We start from the raw sequence: 20,745 nt of genomic DNA, 5'->3' as shown, positions 1-20,745 counted from the left end.
CACGGTTCCAGAAAATACTCTTTTTAAAAAAAGAAAAAACAACTTTATTACAAATGAACAAATGAATCTCAGTTTTTACAGTTACGAACAGGTTTTGCCACTAGAGGAAATGTTGAACCTAACATTTACTGCAGCTAGAAGTAAGGACACGTTTGCAAATGGGACAAACTACTCGGGATTCTGAGGAAGATGGGACTGATTTCACTTCATCGGGTCCAACAGACTGCAAAGCAATATCTGATCTCTTTACGGTTTTGCCCTTTTAACAGCACTTAAGCACTTTGACAATGAAACGAGGCTCATGTAAAGTTCAGTGTACGGTTTTCTAGAGGATTCAAATTTGAAACATGAAATAAAAAAGTGGACGTCAGAGCTGAACAGGTGAAAAATAGAAGCCAGAGTATCCTGCTTCTATCCTTCCAAGTGCTGAAAAAAAAAAAAGAACAAACTAGAGGACAAGGTTCCTAATGCTTTTCAAACCCAGTTCAGAGTCCGTAACTCGCAGCAGGAAGAAAGACGTTGAGTTCAGTGTTGGTCACAGTTTGCTCTCGACAGGTATAGAAAAGTAGGTCCAGCAGCACATCCTCGTCTTCATCTTTCTATTCTAACGTTCCACAACACCATCACAACCACATAATCCATCTTACTTTTGTAAACTGGGCAACAATTTATTCAGTTAATAAGTTCAGTTTTTGGGATCAGCTACTCCATCAGGTAGTAGAGAACATCTTAAGGCATAGATCCAAATTTAGTGCCCTCGGTCTGGCTGCTCCATCATAAAGTGTAGTTTTGAGCCCCCGAATTAAACCTGGAGTGGATCCTTCAGAGGTCAGCAACCCTTCGGCTCACTCTGGATCCTTTCTAAAGAGAGAAAGATTCGTCAACCTTCCTGCTCTGTTACACCAGTTCAGTTCAGGCTGTGAGTCCGTCCTCCTCCAGCACCCTGTGAATCCCGTTTCCGGGGACACAGAGAGCTGCTTGGGTGGCTGCGTTCAGGTCCCTGATGCTACTCTGCCGAGAGTGGCTCTCCAGCCGCAGGGTGGAGTCGTGCCTCGACAGGCTGTCCAGCCTGTTGGTGCTGCAGGGTCTGGACTGGTCGTTGAGGCGCGGCATGCTTCCGAAGGGCAGCCGGTCATCCGCCGCCCGGAAACTGGAGGCTGTGTATCTGTGGCGATGAACAGAAGTGAGCTTCAGGACGGAGTTTCTGTTGATCATTAAAAAGCTGTAAGTGGAAACCCACCTGCCGTCTCGGGAGCGGTGCAGGCTGCCGTGGTAACTGCTCATCTTGGAGCGCGCGCTGCGTACCGAGCTGGCCCGGCTGGTGCTGGCGCTGGGCGGCTCATCCAGCATGGCCAGGTGGGTAGAGGAGGCGTGGGTGGAAGTCCCCTGGGTGGAGGTGCCCCTGGACTTCCTCACGATGGGCGTGTTGGGGTCTCTGAACAGCAGCTGGGCGAAGTCGGGCTCCTGGAGCACCTGCCGACTCTCGTTGACCATCCCACTGCAGCAAGGTGAGGAAGAGGAGGAGGGGAAGGGGAGTGAAGGCAGGGAGAGATGGAGGAGGGTGGGGAGGGAGAGAGGGAAGGTGCCAGGGAGGCGGGTGTGGAAGGAGAGGATGGAGGAGTGGGTGGAGCAGGCAGTGGGAGAGGGGGTTAATGCTCTGAGTTTGGAGGAGAGGGGAGTGAGTGCAGAGAGGGCCTGTGTTCACCAACAAGCCTCACACAGAGACGTTCTTCACACCAGATGAACCGTCACACTCCAGGACAGAGCGGGTTGGGTTCTTTAATAAATGTCAAAAAAAAAAAAAAGGTCCACAAAAACACAATCTCCTCCTAACCAAAGTGTTCAACGGGACCATTCGCAGGATGGGAACCTGTGGCACTTCTTCCAATCAGGAACAACCTTTAAAGTCGTACCATGTGACAGTGATGTCATCACAAAGAGACAGGCTTCTTCTTCTTGCTCTAATTTTGGAAGCGCTGCCTAGAAAAACTTTGGGCGTACCTGTGTGTCTAAGGGATAAAAAAAATAATAATAATTGCACACCTTGGATGGATTTAGGGGGTATTTGGGGACCACCCACACAACCGATGCCCATAAATTCAATTACATATTTGTTGGCATGACAACAAATGAAAGAGTCCGGGGTGTTTACATGAACAGAAGCATTTAAACTGCCAGCTAATGTGAAATGACTCGACATTAATCTGTAGAAATACGTCACAGATTTTTTTGTGTTAAAAGCCGCACTAAACTCAATGACAAACAGCCATTTCTGTCGGGAAACGACTGATCAGTAGGTTACGAGGAGTATTTACAGGTTAGTTGCTTTAAAAATTTAATTTTTTGCTTTAATTGTGTGTTATCATATGATCAAATCATCACTTTGATCCGATGGAAAGAATGGGCTTTACGACAGCACGTCACGCGTCCTCCTATTATCACGCGCTCCTGTCTGCTGTGAGCCTGCAAACTACGTACTCTTTGCGTCTTTTGCCGTGGAAGAAACTGGCCCACTCGAAGCAGGTCTTCTTGCTGCCCACCCAGAACACAGACGGGATTCCCACGATCAGCATCATCAGGTACTTGATGAGGAAGAGGACCAAGTCAGGCCGACTGGTGCGCTCCACCTGGGAGGGACAAACAGGAGCAAGCAGACGCGGTTACTGGTTGGGGTTTGATGGCCGAGCAGTTGGAGTGTGTGTGTGTGTGTGTGTGAGAAAACCTTTTCCCCAAAAGTATATTTTCAAGCCTTGATTTCACATACATACATACATACATATATGTACATATAGCCTGAAGTTCACAGTAAATTAGCAACCGTAGTGTAACAGAAAAGAAGTTGTACGACATCAGACACGAATGTAATTTAGTCCGAGTCCTGTATGCAAACAACAGCACGAGTGCGCTAATTATGTTGTTCGTGATGTTCGTGCTGCTGACAGAGTGCACTGATTCATGCTCAGCGTGCATGTGCGAGTCTGTCTGCTCCACTTCTCCACTGACAACATAGCGTGCCTGCTGCAGGCAGCAAACACACACTCCTGAACCCACAGCTGACAACTCGCACTCATTCCTAACAGAGATGGGAGATTTTTTTTCCTTCCTTTTGTCCCTCTTAAATAAAACACGACTGTAAGCATACACTCGCAGTGATGTTCAGTCAGGAATGAGGTTGTTTGTTTCCAGCTGCAGTTTAGAAAACAACAGCAGGACCACACCTCCAACATCTTTTCTCCTGTTTCTGTCACACACACACACACACACATTTGCGCAGTCACACAGATGTAGTCATGATGGCCTCATTATGAGTGGGCGAGGCAGAGAAGCTCAAGGCTCAGTGAGCCACAGATACACTCATTACAGAGCAGATAAAAGACTGAGTGGAGGACTACAGCAAATATCCTCATTACAGACTGAATGTCAGTGACCACAGAAACACAGCAGCTCCAGCATCAGAGGCCAAAAAGTTTAAAAAGGAGTTGGAGGACTGAAATTGCAGCTCGTTCTTCCATCCACCGTGTTTGGATGGAGTCGCTCGGTGTGTGTGCGAGAAGAGCTGAGCATCAGTCAGGAGCTGCTCAGCAGGGGCAGCTCTGAGCCTCAGGGAAGGCTTTTAAGATAAATATAGTCAGGCACTTTGAGTCCTGCCTATCTACTGATGCTCAACATGGACTGTGTGTGTGTGTGTGTGTGTGTGTGTGTGTGTGTGTGAGAGAATGCATGCGTGTGTGCTTTCATGAAGCACGGTGGGACTGGGATGAAAAGTTTCCAGCATTTCCGCTGCAAATCGGCCATTTCCAGTTTCCAGAACAAAGGCGGACGTTCGGGGAGCACATGTTAGGTGATACTTGGCTGAAATGAACTTCGAACAAAAGAGAAACACAGAGTGCCGTTTAAATTATTAACAACTTCATCATATGAGCTGCAGAGTGAGCACCGATGCCGGGGGCTGCAGCAGCTCAGGTTTAATCACACACACACACTCCTGTTATATTCAGGACACACAGCCTCTGAGTATCCTGCCCTCTGATGTTTCTGTATTCAAACACATCTGGCACAGAGCAGCTCTCACCCAGCTGTTACCTCCTGCTCTGTGTTCGAGCTTCTTTTCAGACGGACATTTGCCGTGAAGGAGCATCTGTGCGAGCTGCCACAACGCATCATATCCCAGTTACTTTCAGTAAAAACAAGTGATCATATGCTTTTCTGCTTTATAAGAGACCATCTTTGGATACACAAACACTGACATTATATATATTACATTATCCAGTTTCCACGTGTTTGTTTGTTTAGCCTGAAAAAAACAGCATGGAGTGAGAGGACAGGATCCATAGCTGACATGTTCATGGTTACCTGATAGGCGCAGGGGATGTGGTAGTCTCTGCACTTCTCCTGGACCCAGGTGGTCTCCCAGATGGCTCGGTAGCTGCTCTCATACAGGTAGCACGCTAAGACGATTAGCAGAGGAACCAGGTAGAGGACGGAGAACACACCAATACGAATCATGAACTTCACCAGCTTCTCCTGGTTCTCCTTCTCCAGCGGGATCTCCATGCGGACGCGGTTGAGCGCGGCAATCCCGGCCAGCAAGAGCACGACGCCCACCTGGGATGACACGAGAAGGGGGCGGAGTTAGACGTCAGGCCAGTTTCTGCATCCCTTAGGGACAACTCATGTGTCATTTTATTCAGGAAAATGAGGAAAAATAGACTTTATTTTGATAAATATATATGAATTCAAAAGAGGAAACTGAAGTTGTGAATCCCAGTATCTATGTAGAGAAATAAATGGAATCATACAGCTAATTTGGGAGATTTTAACTGGACTTCCCAAAAAGAACATTAAACATCTGCAGCTCATCCAGAACGCTGCTGCTGGAGTTTTAACCCGGACTAAGAGATCTGAACACATCACACCAGTTTTAAAATCTTTACACTGGCTTCCAGTCAGTCACAGAATAGATTTTAAAAGCCTGCTGATGGTTTACAAATCCCAGAACGGTTTAGGCCCAAAGTACATCTGTGATATGTTCAGAGAATATAAACCCAGCAGAGCTCTTAGATCCAAGGACTCAGGTCAGCTGGTCCAGTCCAGAGTCCAGACTAAACATGGAGAAGCAGCATTTAGCTGTTGTGCTGCAAACAAGTGGAACAAACTGCCAGTGGAGATTAAACTTTCACCAAATGTAGACATTTTTAAATCCAGGTTAAAAACATTTATTTTCTTATTCGTCTATGCATGAAATCTGCACGCTATCTTTTGATTTATTGGACTGTTGCTTGTTTTTAAATTCATTTAAATTATTTCATTTGTTTCTCTTTATATTTATTTATGTATTTTTAATGCTTCTTCCTCTCCCCGCTGCAATGCTTTTATTTTATGTAAAGCACTTTGAATTGTTTTGTACATGAAATGTGCTATACAAATACATTTGATTTAATTTTGATTTGATTTAATAAGCTAAGGAGAGAGAGGTTTTAAAGTCTTTCCTCACCACAACATCCAGTCCCAGTGGGGCCAGCAGGAACCACCGCAGTGCTGTCAAGTTGTAAAGCCCCACAAAGCAAACGCCACTGACTCCGTCTCCCTCGATCTTGTTCATGGCGAGCAGAGCGACAGTGAGGACGCCAGGGATGCCCCAGGCACAGGCGTGGAAGAGGAGGGCCTTCTTCTCTATGGCCTCACTGCCCCACTTGGGAACGGCAGCCAAGAACCAGGTAATGGTCAGAATGACCCACCACACACTGCCAGCCATGGTGAAGAAGTACAGCACCATGAAGAGAAGAGTGCAGGCCTGAGACAGGAAAAAAAAAAAAACATAAAAACAAGGTTATCATCAATAAGCAGGCAGAAAAAAAGAAAAAAAAAACAGTTGAGAACAATGTGAGAAACAGACCTTATTATGGGAGCCTTGAGTCACCGTTGAAGCCCTAAACCTTCCAGGACTCGATGCGTTACAGGAAACTTTGTCCTCCAGCAGGAACCCGAGAAAGAACACCAAGGACACCATCATGTAGCACACGGCGTAAAAGATTATCGGGCGCTCTGGGTAACGAAATCGTGAGACATCGATGAGGAAAGTCAAAAAGGTGAAGAGGGTGGCAGACAGGCAGACAATGGAGACCACCCCGATAAAGTATCGGGCGAATGCCAGCTCCTCGCGGGTGAAATACATGTTGGGACACGGGGGAGAACAGTCCCGAACCCCCATGAAGGAGTAGCCAAGCTCTGGGTCGATTTTGAGTTCACGAGGACACCAGAAGCCGTAGTCCCTCTGGACAGAAATGGGCGACTCGGTTGCGTCTGAGCTGGACAGGAGGTCCGCGGGACGGGGGTAGGACTCATCACAGTCTGGGAACCTGGGGACAGAGGAGAGACCATGAGCTCAGGGTCACCCAGCTGCTAAGCCTTTTACAACAGACACATTCAGAGGCACTCACAGGCTTTTTCAAAAAAACAAACAAAAAAAAACCTTCCAGGTTACAAGTCATACGAGTACAGTACAAAGCAGAAGTACTACAACAAGCAAATACTTCTATGAGACAAATAATCTGCTCTGGTTAGTATTTACAGCCTATTTTCTTTCTCTCTTGAGCTAAATCCAACATGTTTGTCTTTGTGGAATGAACAGACAGACAACATGAAGAATCATTCAGCAGCTTCCAGACTCAAAATTCCAAAAGATGTTTAAGAAAAAAGCGTAAACGTGCAGATCAGTCGGCAGCTACATTCTGATGTTATCGCTGATAACTTGACTTATATCACAGATCTTCTTCTTTAACAGGTTTGTGTCTGCTGCTGCCTCACCTCCCCCACAGAAGTTTGCTGCCGCTGAAATACGTTCAACAAAAAAAAAAAGCTGTTATGCCAACCTGTTGCAGTCCATCTCCTCTGGCCAGCTGACACCAAACATGTCCATCAGTTTGTAGCAATCGCTTTTTGCCTGCAGACAGAGGCGGCGGCAGGGCAGAGTCATCCGGCCGTACTCGGTGCACACCGGGGCGTAGAGCGCGCACAGGAACATCCTGAGCTCCGGGGAGCACTGCAGGTTCACCATGGGATGGAACGGCTGCACGTAGGACACAGAGAGGAAGAATTTAAACCGTATTTATGACAAAGCTGCATTGGACAATGAAACTTACTCAAACCTGCTTCAGAAAGTAACAAAGGGAGCGGTGGAGCATGGCAACCGACATTTTCTGGAGATGATCCATAAACACAACTCTGGCCCCTCTTCTAATAACCCCCCCATGTGTCACCCCCCACGCCACTAATTCCAGCCCCCCCCCCCCCCCCCCAACCTTCATCTCCTTCCTTCCTTCCAACCTCCACATAGCAGACACACACACACACACACACACACACACACACACACACACACACAAACTGGGCTCCCTCTGCTGCTGTAGACAGGGCCTTTGTATGACAGGGAGGACCATGCTGTGTCTGACTGACACTCTGTGACAACATGCATACACACACTAACAAGGGGAAGTACCAACACAAGTATATTACTTGCATGCCAACACACCCACAAACCAGCATCATAATGGTCTCACACAGATAAACTGTGCTAAGACACAGTGTGAGAGCAGCAAGCATCTGCGGGCCGTGTTACCATGAAGTCACTTACAGCAGAGTCTGTGTGTGTGTGCGTGTGTGGATGCTTTTTGTGTGTTCATTTGCAAAGACCTACACAAAATTGTTACAGAAAGGCCTGTAACCACACCCAAGTCAATTGCGCACACACACACACACACACACACACACACACACACACACACACACACAAAGCACCCTCCCCCAGAATTTAAAGACAGAGGGCTTTATGACAGACAGGGACAGAGAGGGGGAGGGGAAGGGAAGGGAGAGGAGGGGTGAGAAAAGGATAACCAGTCTCTGTGGGTTTGTTAGAGAGGTGGATATTATTAAAGTTAAATATTCATCTCTGCTTCTTCATTATAGAATAAAAAGACATAAAGCTCTGTGTGACAGCGATATCTTTTGCCTGACCAGTGAAAGCAGAATCACACTCGAAATATTTTCCTAAAGTTCCTTTAAGAGGTACACAGGTGAACAAGCAAACTTTTCTTCCACATTCAGCAGCTGTTCTGCTGACCAGGCAACTTCCAAAAGAGTGTTTAGTCAACAGACCCGAGAATCTTTGTTCTTCTCTGAGCCAGATGCAGAGATCACAAAATAGAACAGCTCTGAGGGCGTGTACCAACAGATCACAAGGTTGGATTTTGTTATTCAAGTTAAAGATGAAAAGAAAACTAAAGGCTTGTTTTATATAACTGGCCATTTTGACTGAACCTTTGGATAGAGGCAAATTAAATACATTTAATGCTCTTCAAGAGATGCAGATTTAGAGATGCAGTGATGCAGGATTTTGCTTTTCTCCCCTCAATTGTTTGCCACAATAACTACAACCAGATTGGAACCGACTGTTGCTACAGTTGTCCCCACCATCTGTCTGGATCGGTAAATGTCTGCTCCCGTCACCCACATGTGATGTCTGTATGGAAAGGGATTCAGAATGGCTGTTAGGCTTGGCCAAAAGCACCCTCATTAATGCAGGATTTGCCATCACTATCACTTCTCCGGCAAGAGGAAATGCTCTCCTACTAGTGAGTCACCTGGATGCATGACAAATATGAACATTAACACACTGTTTTCGGTATTATAAGTCTCATCTCAGCAAAGTGGGCATATCCCGTCAGCCTGTCTTAACTGAGATCATTTAACCAGTGGATTGTGTCATCTCTGTGCAAATGGCGATTTCTCGTCTCATCGAGCACGACTGTACAGTGTGACATAAGCACTCCAGCATGTCATGACCCAGAATTATCTATGCAGCATAAACACAACTGCTGAGTGTGATCCGACTTTAAACGCTTTCATTAGTGCAGATCATCATCAAACACACAGCACGGTTTCACACTAAACCTCTCACTGACAATCGATAGCAGAGGTTTAATTCACCTCTAAAAGATGTAAATAAGAAAAGTTGAATGGAAACTGTACAAATGAAACCTAATGCACACAAACGCGTGTACGCTCACTTGAGGTAGTTTTTTCTCTTGGGTTCAGGACAACTACCTCTTCTAGTTAAATACAACCGCTAGCAAGAAAAGCCTATACTGTCACCCTCTGAAACACAACACAAACTATTTTATTTGCTTCCAACCTGTCAATTCAAGATTCACACTTCTCTTTTGCTGGTTTTCAAACGATTGCTCAGATTTGCCCCACTAATGAATGGAAACCCAGCTTATGTGTCAGGTTGTAATGTCCCAAGCGAGTAGCTTCTTAAAAGATCCTGATCTAAATATCATAAAAGATAATAATAATCATCAGCCATAATAATGGCTGCTTTTTAAAGGAATGCTTTTAGACTTATTGTGTTACAGAAAGGTTCAGTAACAAAAGGGTCAAATAAGCAAAGAAAAAAGGAAACTAGACTACTTTGTTCTCTGGAGAAACAACAGAGAGGAGCAGAAAGCCCTGTTTTTCACTCCACCCTCCCAGCAGTGCGATAACAGTAGGCTGACTATTCTCCCTGAGATGTTTTGTTGCCAGTGTGCAGTCCTGTGACATCTATTACTTAATCAGTGATGCCCGGACATTGAGGGGTAGCCACTCAAACATGGCTTAATGCAGTTAAAATGAGCTTGCATCTTTGCTTCCGCACTCTGCTTTGATTCCCGCAGGCCACCGATATATCTCACAGAGCACAATGTCCCACACTATAGTTCTACAGAGAAAGGGATTTAGTAAATATACAGAATACAAGGAACGATTATTTTTCTATGGAAAAACTAGGCCACATTCATCCCTCTTCTTATTCATCAAGTCTTATCATTTTTCTGTTTTTATACCTACCAGTTCGTCTACTTTTCCTCAATATATATGTTCAGCCATTTTATGACAGTCAATCCATCATGTGGGCCAGTTTAGCCAGGACTGAACTGGTGCACCATATGGTTGGTCACAGCTTTACAAATACAATCAGCAGCCTGAATAACTCTAAACACCAACATCTTGAGCCCCTGAGGAGCCCACATGCTCTCCTCCGGATTCAATTTTAATGGATGCATTCAAAGCATCTGCTGAACCACCGGTGCTGTAAATGGCCAGAGGTTTGTCGGCCAGCCATGTAAGGAAAATGAATCATGTAGTAGTACACAACTCTGTAGAATGGCGCAGGCCTGGGGGGTTGGGTGGTATTCTCGTGTAATTTCAGCTTCTATCACACTGATAGGACACGGGATCATAAATTCATGGAAGATTTTTAAGGATTTTTGATCTTTGAAAATGTGGAGTGACGTGCCAGTCTGGAAGAAACAGAATCTTGCTTTAATCTTAGAAGCAATGTATTCTGGGACTCTGGATACATTTAAATGCTAATTCCCTTTTCAGTTTTGGACAAATACAAAAGTCTACTCTTAAAGTATGAAAATTACGCATTAGAAAAATCAAACCCTGTTAAGTCCAGTCCCAGTTACCCTGACACCCTCTTTGTAATAAGTAATAAATACAGAAATGAGGAAGGTAAATACAAACAAGAGCGAGCCAAGTCAGATCTCAGGCCCAGAGCAGACTAAAGCAGACCAACACAGATCAGCCACATTTGAAACAGATAGGTGAAGTGAATAACTTCCGTGGTATCATTCCAATGTAAAGCGCTGCTGGGAAACCTTGATTCCTGGTATTTATGTGAATGGCGACGACTCTCTCTCTCCCCCCCCCCCCCCAGCAGGACAATGACAATGCACCCCGTCACGGCACAAAAACTGCTCAGGAACGGCTCAAGAAGCACTACAAAGAGCCCAAGCTGTTGACCAGCCCTCCAAACTCCACGGACCCAAATCCGATCCAGCATCAACAAGAATGATCTGCAGAGGAAAACCCTGCAACCGAGGATAACATGCCGACACCAGACACCACAGGACACCGCCACAGGTCTTGTGTCCATGGTCAGAGCTGTTTTTCCACCTCCACAACATTTAATGTTGGAGCGCAACAGTGTCTGAAGCTCGTAATCCAAAAGTTTATGCTGCCCTCAGAAAGAATTATCAAATTACCGCATTTATCTTGGTGAGACAAAAACTAATGAGCAAATTATGCTTTTTTTAAATCATTCTTTTCAACTCATTAACAGCAGACACCTTTGAGCCTTGATGTTTGGATTAACTTCAGTCAGTGGGTCGACTCTACATGATGAGATTAATTCGATTATAGCTATAGTTGGATTATCCAAGCATATATGGCGGTGAATAAATGGAATCATTGGCACAAAGTATGTCATACCGTGGCTCATCCAATAACCGGAAGGTTGGCGGGACGATTCCCACTCTCGCCACTCAAAATAGATTGGTGGACTGACAGGGGTGGCAGTCCACGTCCTCCTTGCTACGGCTGAGGTGCCCTTGAGCAAGGCACCCCCATGCTCCCCGGGCGCTGTGATTGACTGCCAGTCAATCAGTGAATGGCATCTGTCTCCATGAGTGTGTGACCGGATATGCATGTGTGTTCAACTGGATGGGTCAAATGCGAAGGAGTAATTTTCGAGGGCTGCCATCCGTGTGTACATGACAATAAAGTAATCTTAATACTCCGGTACAATAGGTGGCGCTGACCCATTTCAACTCGTGGTAATAGAGCCACCTCCTCACCACCAACAACAAACTCAGGCATTCGAGAAAGACGGCAAACGAAGAGCAAGATGAAGCTACGTCCCTCTACATTTCGTTTGCGATGAGCATGGTTATTGCACAAACGCGATGCACAACGGCGCATTCTCCATCGCGTTGTTTCTTTCCGACGGCGGCGACAACAACAGTAATATCGTCTCCTTTGACTTTCAGGTCACGACCCCGGGAAAAAAATCTCGAGCATGAGCAGAACGCAAAGTCCAATTCACCAAGTGCTTCACCGTCTACAAGCATGTTTAGTGTGACTATCAACCGAGTTATCTCGGGGTCCGGCCCGATCCGGTCTAATTTTTAGTCAAACTAAGGTGTATACATGGACTTAATAACTCAGTCTTATTGTAATTTAGCCATTAATCCGATTCTTTACAGTTCCATGTAACCCCACTGACTGCCAATGCTGCAGAATGAACCACCGACAAGTTCAGTTTAGCTTCTGGTTGGTTTTTTTGGTGTTGGAAACTTTCACATTTTTTAAAACAGATTTAGCAGATTTAACTGAAGGTCAGAAAAGATTCAAAATGCTGCTTTGAAAATTACATTTCAGTGTTCCGTTATTGTGCATCATCGCCAAAACGATTCCACAGACTGATTTATCGTACTCATATTAATATGCAGACGACTGTGGTGAAACTGCATACATGTATTTAATTATCCAGCATTTTTCCATATTTCTACATATTGCTGTTTTGGTAAAAAGCTCTAATCTTGAGGCTGTGAAGAAAAATAGGCCTGACCTCAGTTTCACCTCACGCAGTTCTAAGATTATCCGGTCTGCTTTGAATCTTATTAATATATTGGTATGTTCATTACTACAGTCTGGTCTAATTAAGCGCATCCAGGGGTGGTTGTATGTACCTTCCTAACAGTACAGTAATTAGATTTTAATGAAGGCTCTGGGTCCGCTGCTGGGATGCTGTGAATGATGAATTGCTGACAAAGAAGACCACCGTGGTCAACTGGTCTGTGATGATTTGTTCTTTTATAAATACCCCCCAGTCACCTCTCTTCCCATCATCCCCCTTCCTTGGTCAGCCCTTTCCCTCCAACATTTTCTCCCGCACCCATGTACACCCCCCCCCCCCTCTTTAGTCATTCCAAATCTCCAGATTTCCAAGCTCAGCACCATAGCGACGAGTGATGCATCAACAGAGAAGAGGAGAAGGAGGAGGAGAAGGAGGGAGGAAAGTGGGGTTCGAGGAGGTCAGGGTGCAGGGCGGAGGGGACCACCTCCTGGTAGGCAAAAAAAGCCTCTGCTGCCTTTGTTAATGGCACAATAGGGACCGTTCCCTGGGCAACGGGTGAGCCTTGCATGGGGGGGAGGGGGGAGGACAAAAGAGGTACAGGGAGGGGGGTGGGAGAGTGGGGGAGAGAGAGAGGAGGGATGGTTCAACCAATCAGCCGTGCCATTCAATGCTAAGAAAGTGTTTGAAATCCTTGTGCTTAGATAGTGTGTAATATCCATTTACTTACACACACACTCACACACACACAGAATGGCTGTTGTGGACCAGCGTGTTCCTCGCTGGATGTGCTCCTCATTCACTCCACAGCCAATAAACACGGTGTTGGACATTAAATAAAACAAGAGGCTCTTTTATAGCTGGGTCACGCTGGGTAGGATTTATCAGACCATGTTGTGTCTGCATGTGGGCGAGAGTGCATGTGTGTGTGTGTGTGTCTGTGCTAAGCTGGGATACATCTTTACTAACTAACACAATTAGCATGTTACACAAAGTACTTTTTAGTCCACTCCTGTATGTTTTAAAAGACTTATCAGTATCTACAGACACAATTTCGCACACAAACCTGCCCTCCCCTTTACAAAACCATTCATACTGAACGGGTGGAGTATCTAGGTTATTCTACACAGCAGCTGTAACACGACACAGTTTATCTGGACGTGTTGTAAACCTGAGACAAGAGGCTGATTTAATGGCCTTTACACAGAGGAAAATGAGTGGACGTGGACTGAGCAGATTAAAAACCGGCCATTGATTAGTCTTTGTGTCAGTGTGTCCCACTTAGCATTTGATGCTAAACAAATGCTACAAAAGGATCTGATTAAGATACCCACAAAGGTTTAGTAACATGATCATCATCTCACCAAGGCAGCTATCTTTTCTATCTAGCCACCATTGAAATGATTTGATGGTTTGGCTTTGGCTTCATGTAAACAAGCCCACTCATCAATCTGATGTAATTATAATCTTCACTTGGCCCTGACCCTCACTTGGTCCATCTGGCCTTAAACAGACCTTCTATGAATGCCTGCTCACTTATTACTTTTAACAGTACTTCTGAAAATCGCCTCCATTAGCCTACCCTCTTTTCCGGAATAGCAGTTTTCCTGCTAAGTATCTGAAATTTATCAAATGAGAATACAAACGATCGTTTCACTTAAACTGCAACAAATATTTAGCGGTTGAAAATGCTTTGTTAACACATGCGTTGGTACCACACTTTTGAGAGATTCTTAAAAACTTGGTGGATCTATTCTACAAGATGCACAAATGCTTATGCAAAAATATTAAATCCAGAAAGTCCAAAGCAACAGGAATGTTTACAACATCAAGACAAATTATCTTCTCTTTCCTTAGAACATGAATAAATCTAGAAGTGTGGGATTTAATTACCTGCATTTAAAAAGAGCAGTATTGTCTTCTCACTGTACACCATCAATTGTGAACCAAATTCCATCTGCCTGGGATGCCAAAGACGGCTCATACAGGCTAAATTGATTTCCTGTGATGAGCCCACGCTGCTTTATACGCCTGTTGGAGATGCAGAGAGCATCGATGTCTAAATAAAGGGATTTTAGCCCATTTACTTTCCTCTTTTTGTAATGCCAGTCAAATCCGCTACGCTATCACTTATCTTGTATGGCACAGTATCACTGTGGCAAAAAAAGATTCTAAAGCCCCAGGCCCCGAGGCCCCTGTCCCGATTCAGCGGTGAGGTCATGCAGCGGTCAGCCATGACATATTGGAAGAGGATAAACACCAGATAATAAAGTACAGTTTTTAATAAAAACGTCTCGTTTTGAGTCTTCTCCTGTTCAGACGGCTGGAGAAAAATGATTTGTGAAATATGTTTTAAAAAACAGTTTTTTACAAATATTCTTTTGCACATTGTGCTTCTAGTGTGGTTTGCGGTACATTTCTGATCCATCAAACCATCGGTGTTACACAAAAAGACTAATATAAAAATCAGTGGAGCGCAGTTCTAGAAATTTTTTCTATAGGTTTAAAACTAACGATATAGTGATAAATTACCCCATTTTCCCTGAAAACTAGAAAACCCTGAAAAAGCCTTGAAAAGAGGGTCTGAATAAAAGAAATCAGAAAAGAGAGCACTTCAGGGGGTTTAAACAAAAACTGCAAGGACGACAGGCGCTGGTTCCCGTCCAACTCCCACTTTCTCCACGGTGCAAGGCATTCATCATCATTATCATGGCTATTCAGCAGATCTAATTCCCTTTAAAATCAACTGTCAATTCTCATTTGGCTGCTCTCAACATCTTAAAGGCTTTGAATTCTCCCATGAACTGGATATGGGCCGAGCTATCAGAAAAAAAGAGCCAAACAGAAGAGCAGTCTCCGTGATCTGAAACCTATCGGGTTTCCATGTGTTCCTTAAACCCAATGAGCCTTTTCTGAGCACTAAAAAAGACTTAATTGTAAATCCATGACCAATCAAAGTGAACACCATCGAAACCAGGAGTGCCCCTGTCTGTTCACTGCAGCACACACGCTGCGATTAGGCGTAAAAAGCTAACCTAGCCTCAAACAACACAGTACTTACTCAGTAACATTTAATCAGTTACATTAATTATTTAACCGACATCACATGCTATTGTCCACGTAAAAATTCAAACAGCGTTTTCCTGAAAACAACCATTGAAAATCCACCTTTAAATAGCTTTAAAACAACATGGAAATGTGAGCCCATAGACATGGGAATGTTTACAAGTCCAAGACCAAATAAGAGCACAGCTGTGATGCGGTGCTGCCGCGCTCCCACAGCTGGGCAGGCCGTGTTCGAAGGTTACATAATCTTGGATTTTAGTAGCAAACTGCTCCTCCCGCCCTGCTCATCTCGATCTATCTCTCACTCAATGAGTCTATGCCAAGTATAGTGGAGTGGAGAGGGCACAGATGGCTGGCAGGGTGTCGCACATCGACATCATCGCCGTGGCAGGCAGGGTGGGGCAGGGCTGGGTCGAAGGGTAAACGTGGCAGAGGGAACAGAAGCAAATGGGAACACAATACAGATGACTGATGCACGCCTAAAGATGGGAAGAGTTTAGTCGAGTGTTTTGGGCAAAAACCGCTCCATAGGTGACCTTCACAACTGATCAGCCCATATAAAAGATGGGATTATCTGCATTTGTTCCACGGTCGCTTAAATACTGAAGTCCGTAATTCAAAGAGGATAGCACAGCAGTAACAACAGCCCAAGTATGTGGATGGTAAAGCTACAGATTAAAAATAATAAAACATACCCTTAACACGGAAAGGTTAGCTTTAATCCATCACCTGTACCAAAATGAAATCAAACATTGTTTTGTATCGTTCCCTCTCGGCTTTGTTGACAAACGGCTCAAAAGCCAGTTATGTAAAACAGCTTTCGTGACCAACAGAGGATCTGAAAGTCAGTCTGTCTGCAAAACATGCCAGATGTGCAACATGTGAACACTGCACCCAGTTAAACTGCAGCTGTTTCATAATGCAATGTTTCTATGACCTACAGCAACTGATATTAAAACTTGATTGTGTGCTTAATATTTTGGCAATGCACTCACAGTTTCTGGAGCTGAAAGAGCCTAATTTAAGTGGGCAGCTAGTCTTCAATATCCCCATCTCAGCGTGCACCCAGGTGGTCTACTGAGGTCTGTGGTGCAGCAGACACACTGAACCCCTTACGTAACAAGTGAAGGAGACTAGTTAGATTATAAGCTCCTTTCCTGGTCACACAGAAAGATAAGAGAAAGGATAAGGAAAAAATGGAAATAAGGTCACATTGCTTTAAAAACTGCAATGTTAAGGGATACCAACAAACCCTATGGTTATAATACACAAAAGGTTTTGAATACACTGCAAAGACTTCGGGAATATGAAAGCTGATATGTTTCGGGCTATTGTAGCCAAACGTACCACATTGTTAAGATGTAAGAAAATTAAAAGGAGAATGTATTCTATTTCCCATATAAAAAAATGTATTCATTCAGTCTCATAAAAAAAAAAAAGACATTTCTGATGCAGTTTAGAATGATTGCTACTTTTGTGAACTGTCAAGTCTCAGTGTAGTTTCCACCTGCTCTCTCTGCCCACAATTCCTCTTTTCAAAAGATTATTGTTTAAAGGTCCACCAAAAACATAACACCTTTTCGGCTAAGGGATGGTTTCTACATTGCAACACCTGCACTAGTGAAATAATTTGCGTTCGAATCTGGTTTCTTTTATCTTCCATAATTTACACATTTAACGCAGGCCGCTATTTTCTAATTTCCCTCTGGAACATTGTTTCAAGACAAAATGACCACGACATAAATATTAACCGTGGGTCTGAGTAATGAATACAAACAGACTTCCATCAGTTTTTGTATTAATAGTATTAATTTTTCAACAGATGATTCATCTCTGAGCTGGACTTGGTGGAAATCTACAACAGTGTTGGATTATGCTTTATTTTTCTATTTCAATAATATTTTTTTTTTTAAATCACTATTTGCAAAGTGATCAGAACTGTGTAGCTTTTCTTGTACATATTAAGTATTGTTGGTGAAATTCGTTGGCTGCTAATGCACCTGAAACTATTACAGACGCCACGGTTCAGCGACAATATTTAGATCACATTCCGATCTAAAAATTCCCTCAGTGACAGCCAGAGGAAAGCTATTAGTTTTGTCTATAAAAAGAGAGAAAAAAAAAAGAAAAAAAATATTCTCTATCAGCACCGTCTCTGAAAATCTAACAACTGAAGTGGCAATTGGCTTCGTACATTGTTTCTACATCACATATCAGCAGTGCACTGTACCTCCATGGCGAGAGCGGCGGTCTGCTGGTCGTAGTGGTTCATTATGTTGGGCATGAACGTGGAATTGTACGACAGCCCTTGACACATGCGCAGGGTGATGGGCTCGCAGGTGAAGAGGCTGTGGCTCCCCGTCGCCGCGTCCATGGGGATGGCCACACATGCCGTCAGCATGGACACAGAAAACACCCACAGAAGATCCATTACTGGTCCGTACAGAAGAGAAGGCAAAACCCGGGAGACGGCTGGTTAGGACGAGGGGTTGAGCCCGGTCAGCATGAGGCTCATTCACCTGGAAAGGGAAGTCACAAGGCTTGTGGACTTTCTGGCAGCCTCTTCCTCCTGCTCTGATCACAGAGAAACAGTCCGGGTCGGGGAGCATAATCCAACGTAGCCATGGCTGAAGCTGGCTGCATCCATCACAGCAGAGATCCCAGATCATCTACACCTCCATCGCCTGACAGAGGCTGCGGTGCTTCAGGAGGCTGCGCAGTGACGGAAAGGCTCACACTCCTCCCTCCTCTTCCTCGCTGGACAACAATGTTGCTTCGGAGAAAATATCTGTGACAGGTGGCGATGGAGATCTGCAATCAGCAAAACAAGACAAATACATTTTCAAATTTAAAATAAAAAATAGATAAAAGGACTACAACGAGAAGAAAAGTTCATATATATATTGTATCATTTAAAAATGAAAAAGCACAGCAAAAATATTTACTGAGAATTCCGTTAATCACAGACTATAAGTGGAAAAACACATAAAAAGCTGTTTCAAGAGGCTTGGTAACTGTTTATCAAGTCAATAATTGTGGTTGCGGGTAGGGTTGGGTAGATGAGTCCAAACAATATCAACATCAACTATCAGGAATCAATAACAAAGAATACAAAGCACCACATATATAGGGCAAATATTCAGATCATCACCTTTTTAAACATTAATGTTGGTATTTTGAGCTTTAACTGTACCAATTTTAAAATGCAACTTAGCATTTTTTTTTTGGTAAAATTAATTCTGACATCCCTTTCACGCTTTGTATTTAAAGTGGAGCTCTGTTTTAGGTCGTTATTGGCCCCCTTGTTTTAGTTCGGCATTTTTCTCAACGGAAATTGTTTCATTTACATGTCAGTACACACCCATAGCAGCCCAACACCTTACCATTCACTCATTGAAAATATAAAAATGAATGAAAATATAAATAATATTCTTGTACACATGCGTTAAAAAGCAAAAATATCTCACAAGACCGGATGCATTAAAAGTTATAGTATTCTTTATGCGACCTTAGCGCGTCCGTTAGCCTACCTGTGCGTCGAGTGAACGAGCTCCCTCTGCTCCTCGCTGGGAAATCGTAGATTAATTGCTCCCCATTAACGTGAGAATAGCTAACTGACGTACCCGGGAAGCCTGTTCCAGCTCCGTGTTTGTTTGAACCCACCGTAAGTGATGCACCCCGCGAGCAATTATTCAACAGCGAGAAATGTCAAGCAACGCAGCGTAGACAAAAGATGACGGTTTGTTCATCCTGACTGATAGTAACCGTGGCATAAGCAGCCTGCTCCGTAAACTGGTGTCATCATTCACCGCAACGAACCGGGCGGCAACGGAGGTGGTCGCCCAAGCTAAACACTCCGCCCATATATGTACAAAAAAAAACGATAAATAATCAGCAACTTTACCTGAATGCTCTCCCGGAAATTCAAGTGTAGCAACGAGGTCTCCACCGCTCCTCGAGTTGATAACAATGAGTGAATGTCCTCCACCAGCGCCCTCCTCACCTCCTCTCCTCCTGTCCTCTTCCTCTGTTCTCCTCCTCCACGGCCCCTCTCCCACTCCCACTCCCTCTCCCTCTCCCTCTCCCTCCTCTCTCCTCTCTCCCTGCTGAGCGTCAAGCCCGCGAGATTTTAAAAAATGGCTTCCAGTGAAAACCTTTAAATTAAAAGCCTCGTCGAGAAACGTGTTCAAATTCAAAGGTTTATGCAGTGGCGAAGGAAAAACACCACTGTCACAAAGTTACAAAACAAAAAATAAATCATTTTCCTTAACCACGGATATTGAAAATTATTATTTTTTAGACATTAACCAAATATGTGAATGAACAAAAATGTAGCTACTGTGCGAACAGTACTGAGTAAAATAAAATGTTGCTAATACATGAACTCCAAGATTTTTTTTTTTTTGTGTGAAAATGGTTTAAAAATCAGTTATGCGGGATTATCTAAGACTGAGTAATGTGCCGTATACAAATGCATGCAACTCAGACTCCATTTTCTAAACTGCCTTGACATATATAGTTAATAGTTCATTTTTCTTCAATAATTCATGTGTTCTGACGCTCAATAATTCTTTTTTTTTTTTTTTTTTTTTTAACGTTGACTCTGAAAGCTTCATGGACTTATTTCCGGGTTGGCACTGCCTGCGTGTTCGTGGCTTGACGCAGCCCCCCTCTTCACAGCAGGTTTTGTGTCTTCGTTGCGCGCGACCGCCCATCCGAGGACGCGCGAGCAGGCTTTCTGCCTCTGACTGTAAAACTTATCTGACTGTTGGGACAGTGTTTGAACAGGACGTCTGCAGAGAGAGACAGAGAAAGTTTTAACAGGAGGCCTCCAGCGTCGGTTTTTACAATTTGCATTTAGCATTAAGTTTTAAAATTTCGGACACCGTACCATTTACTCCTCAAACAGGTCCAATTGTGTTGGACCAACTGGGACCACTCAACAACATAAATTCTGACTGGTTTTTTTTAGGTTTTTTTTTTTACATCTTCTTACAAGTTCATGACTTTGAAATATTTACCGACATTTTTTCTAATAGTCTTCTATATCACTCTGTGAATATGTTTTTTTGTTTTTTTTTCAGCACCAGTGTATCAGAGGCAGAGGGTTTCTATAGTCATCACATTTTCGGGGCTTTTTCGCCACATTTGTCATCATTAGAGCCGGTGGCATAGCACTAACTCCGCTGTGTATAATACACTGTAAATACGAACGTGTGATT

The 20,745-nt window shown here is 44.0% G+C and overlaps 1 protein-coding gene across 1 annotated transcript; it reads right to left on the bottom strand.

Annotated features, from left to right (window-relative positions):
* Positions 1-17: 17 nt before the first annotated feature.
* fzd3a (frizzled class receptor 3a) lies at positions 18-19,570 on the bottom strand. The gene is made up of 9 exons (XM_075458749.1): positions 19,428-19,570; positions 17,754-18,334; positions 6,873-7,069; positions 5,897-6,359; positions 5,495-5,794; positions 4,354-4,605; positions 2,479-2,627; positions 1,241-1,498; positions 18-1,165 (listed from the first exon to the last, which is right to left on the bottom strand). The coding sequence occupies exons 2-9, from the start codon at positions 17,952-17,954 to the stop codon at positions 913-915; spliced, it is 2,073 nt and encodes a 690-aa protein (XP_075314864.1). The 5' UTR covers positions 17,955-18,334; positions 19,428-19,570; the 3' UTR covers positions 18-912.
* Between the last annotated feature and the right edge of the window lie 1,175 nt (positions 19,571-20,745).

Source organism: Odontesthes bonariensis, chromosome 24, assembly GCF_027942865.1.
Source record: "Odontesthes bonariensis isolate fOdoBon6 chromosome 24, fOdoBon6.hap1, whole genome shotgun sequence".
NCBI lineage: Eukaryota > Metazoa > Chordata > Actinopteri > Atheriniformes > Atherinopsidae > Odontesthes > Odontesthes bonariensis.
The sequence above is the reverse complement of the archived record's forward strand: the minus strand, read 5'-3'. Positions and strand labels throughout refer to the sequence as shown.

Bases quoted from the DNA above. Each gene is read 5' to 3' on its own strand.
- fzd3a (XM_075458749.1), bottom strand. From the start codon at position 17,954: ATGGATCTTCTGTGGGTGTTTTCTGTGTCCATGCTGACGGCATGTGTG. The intron at 2,628-4,353 runs GTAACCATGAAC...TGTCCCTCCCAG, and splicing joins ACATCCCCTGCGCCTATCAG to GTGGAGCGCACCAGTCGGCC. The intron at 1,166-1,240 runs GTGGGTTTCCAC...TCATCGCCACAG, and splicing joins CACCGCTCCCGAGACGGCAG to ATACACAGCCTCCAGTTTCC.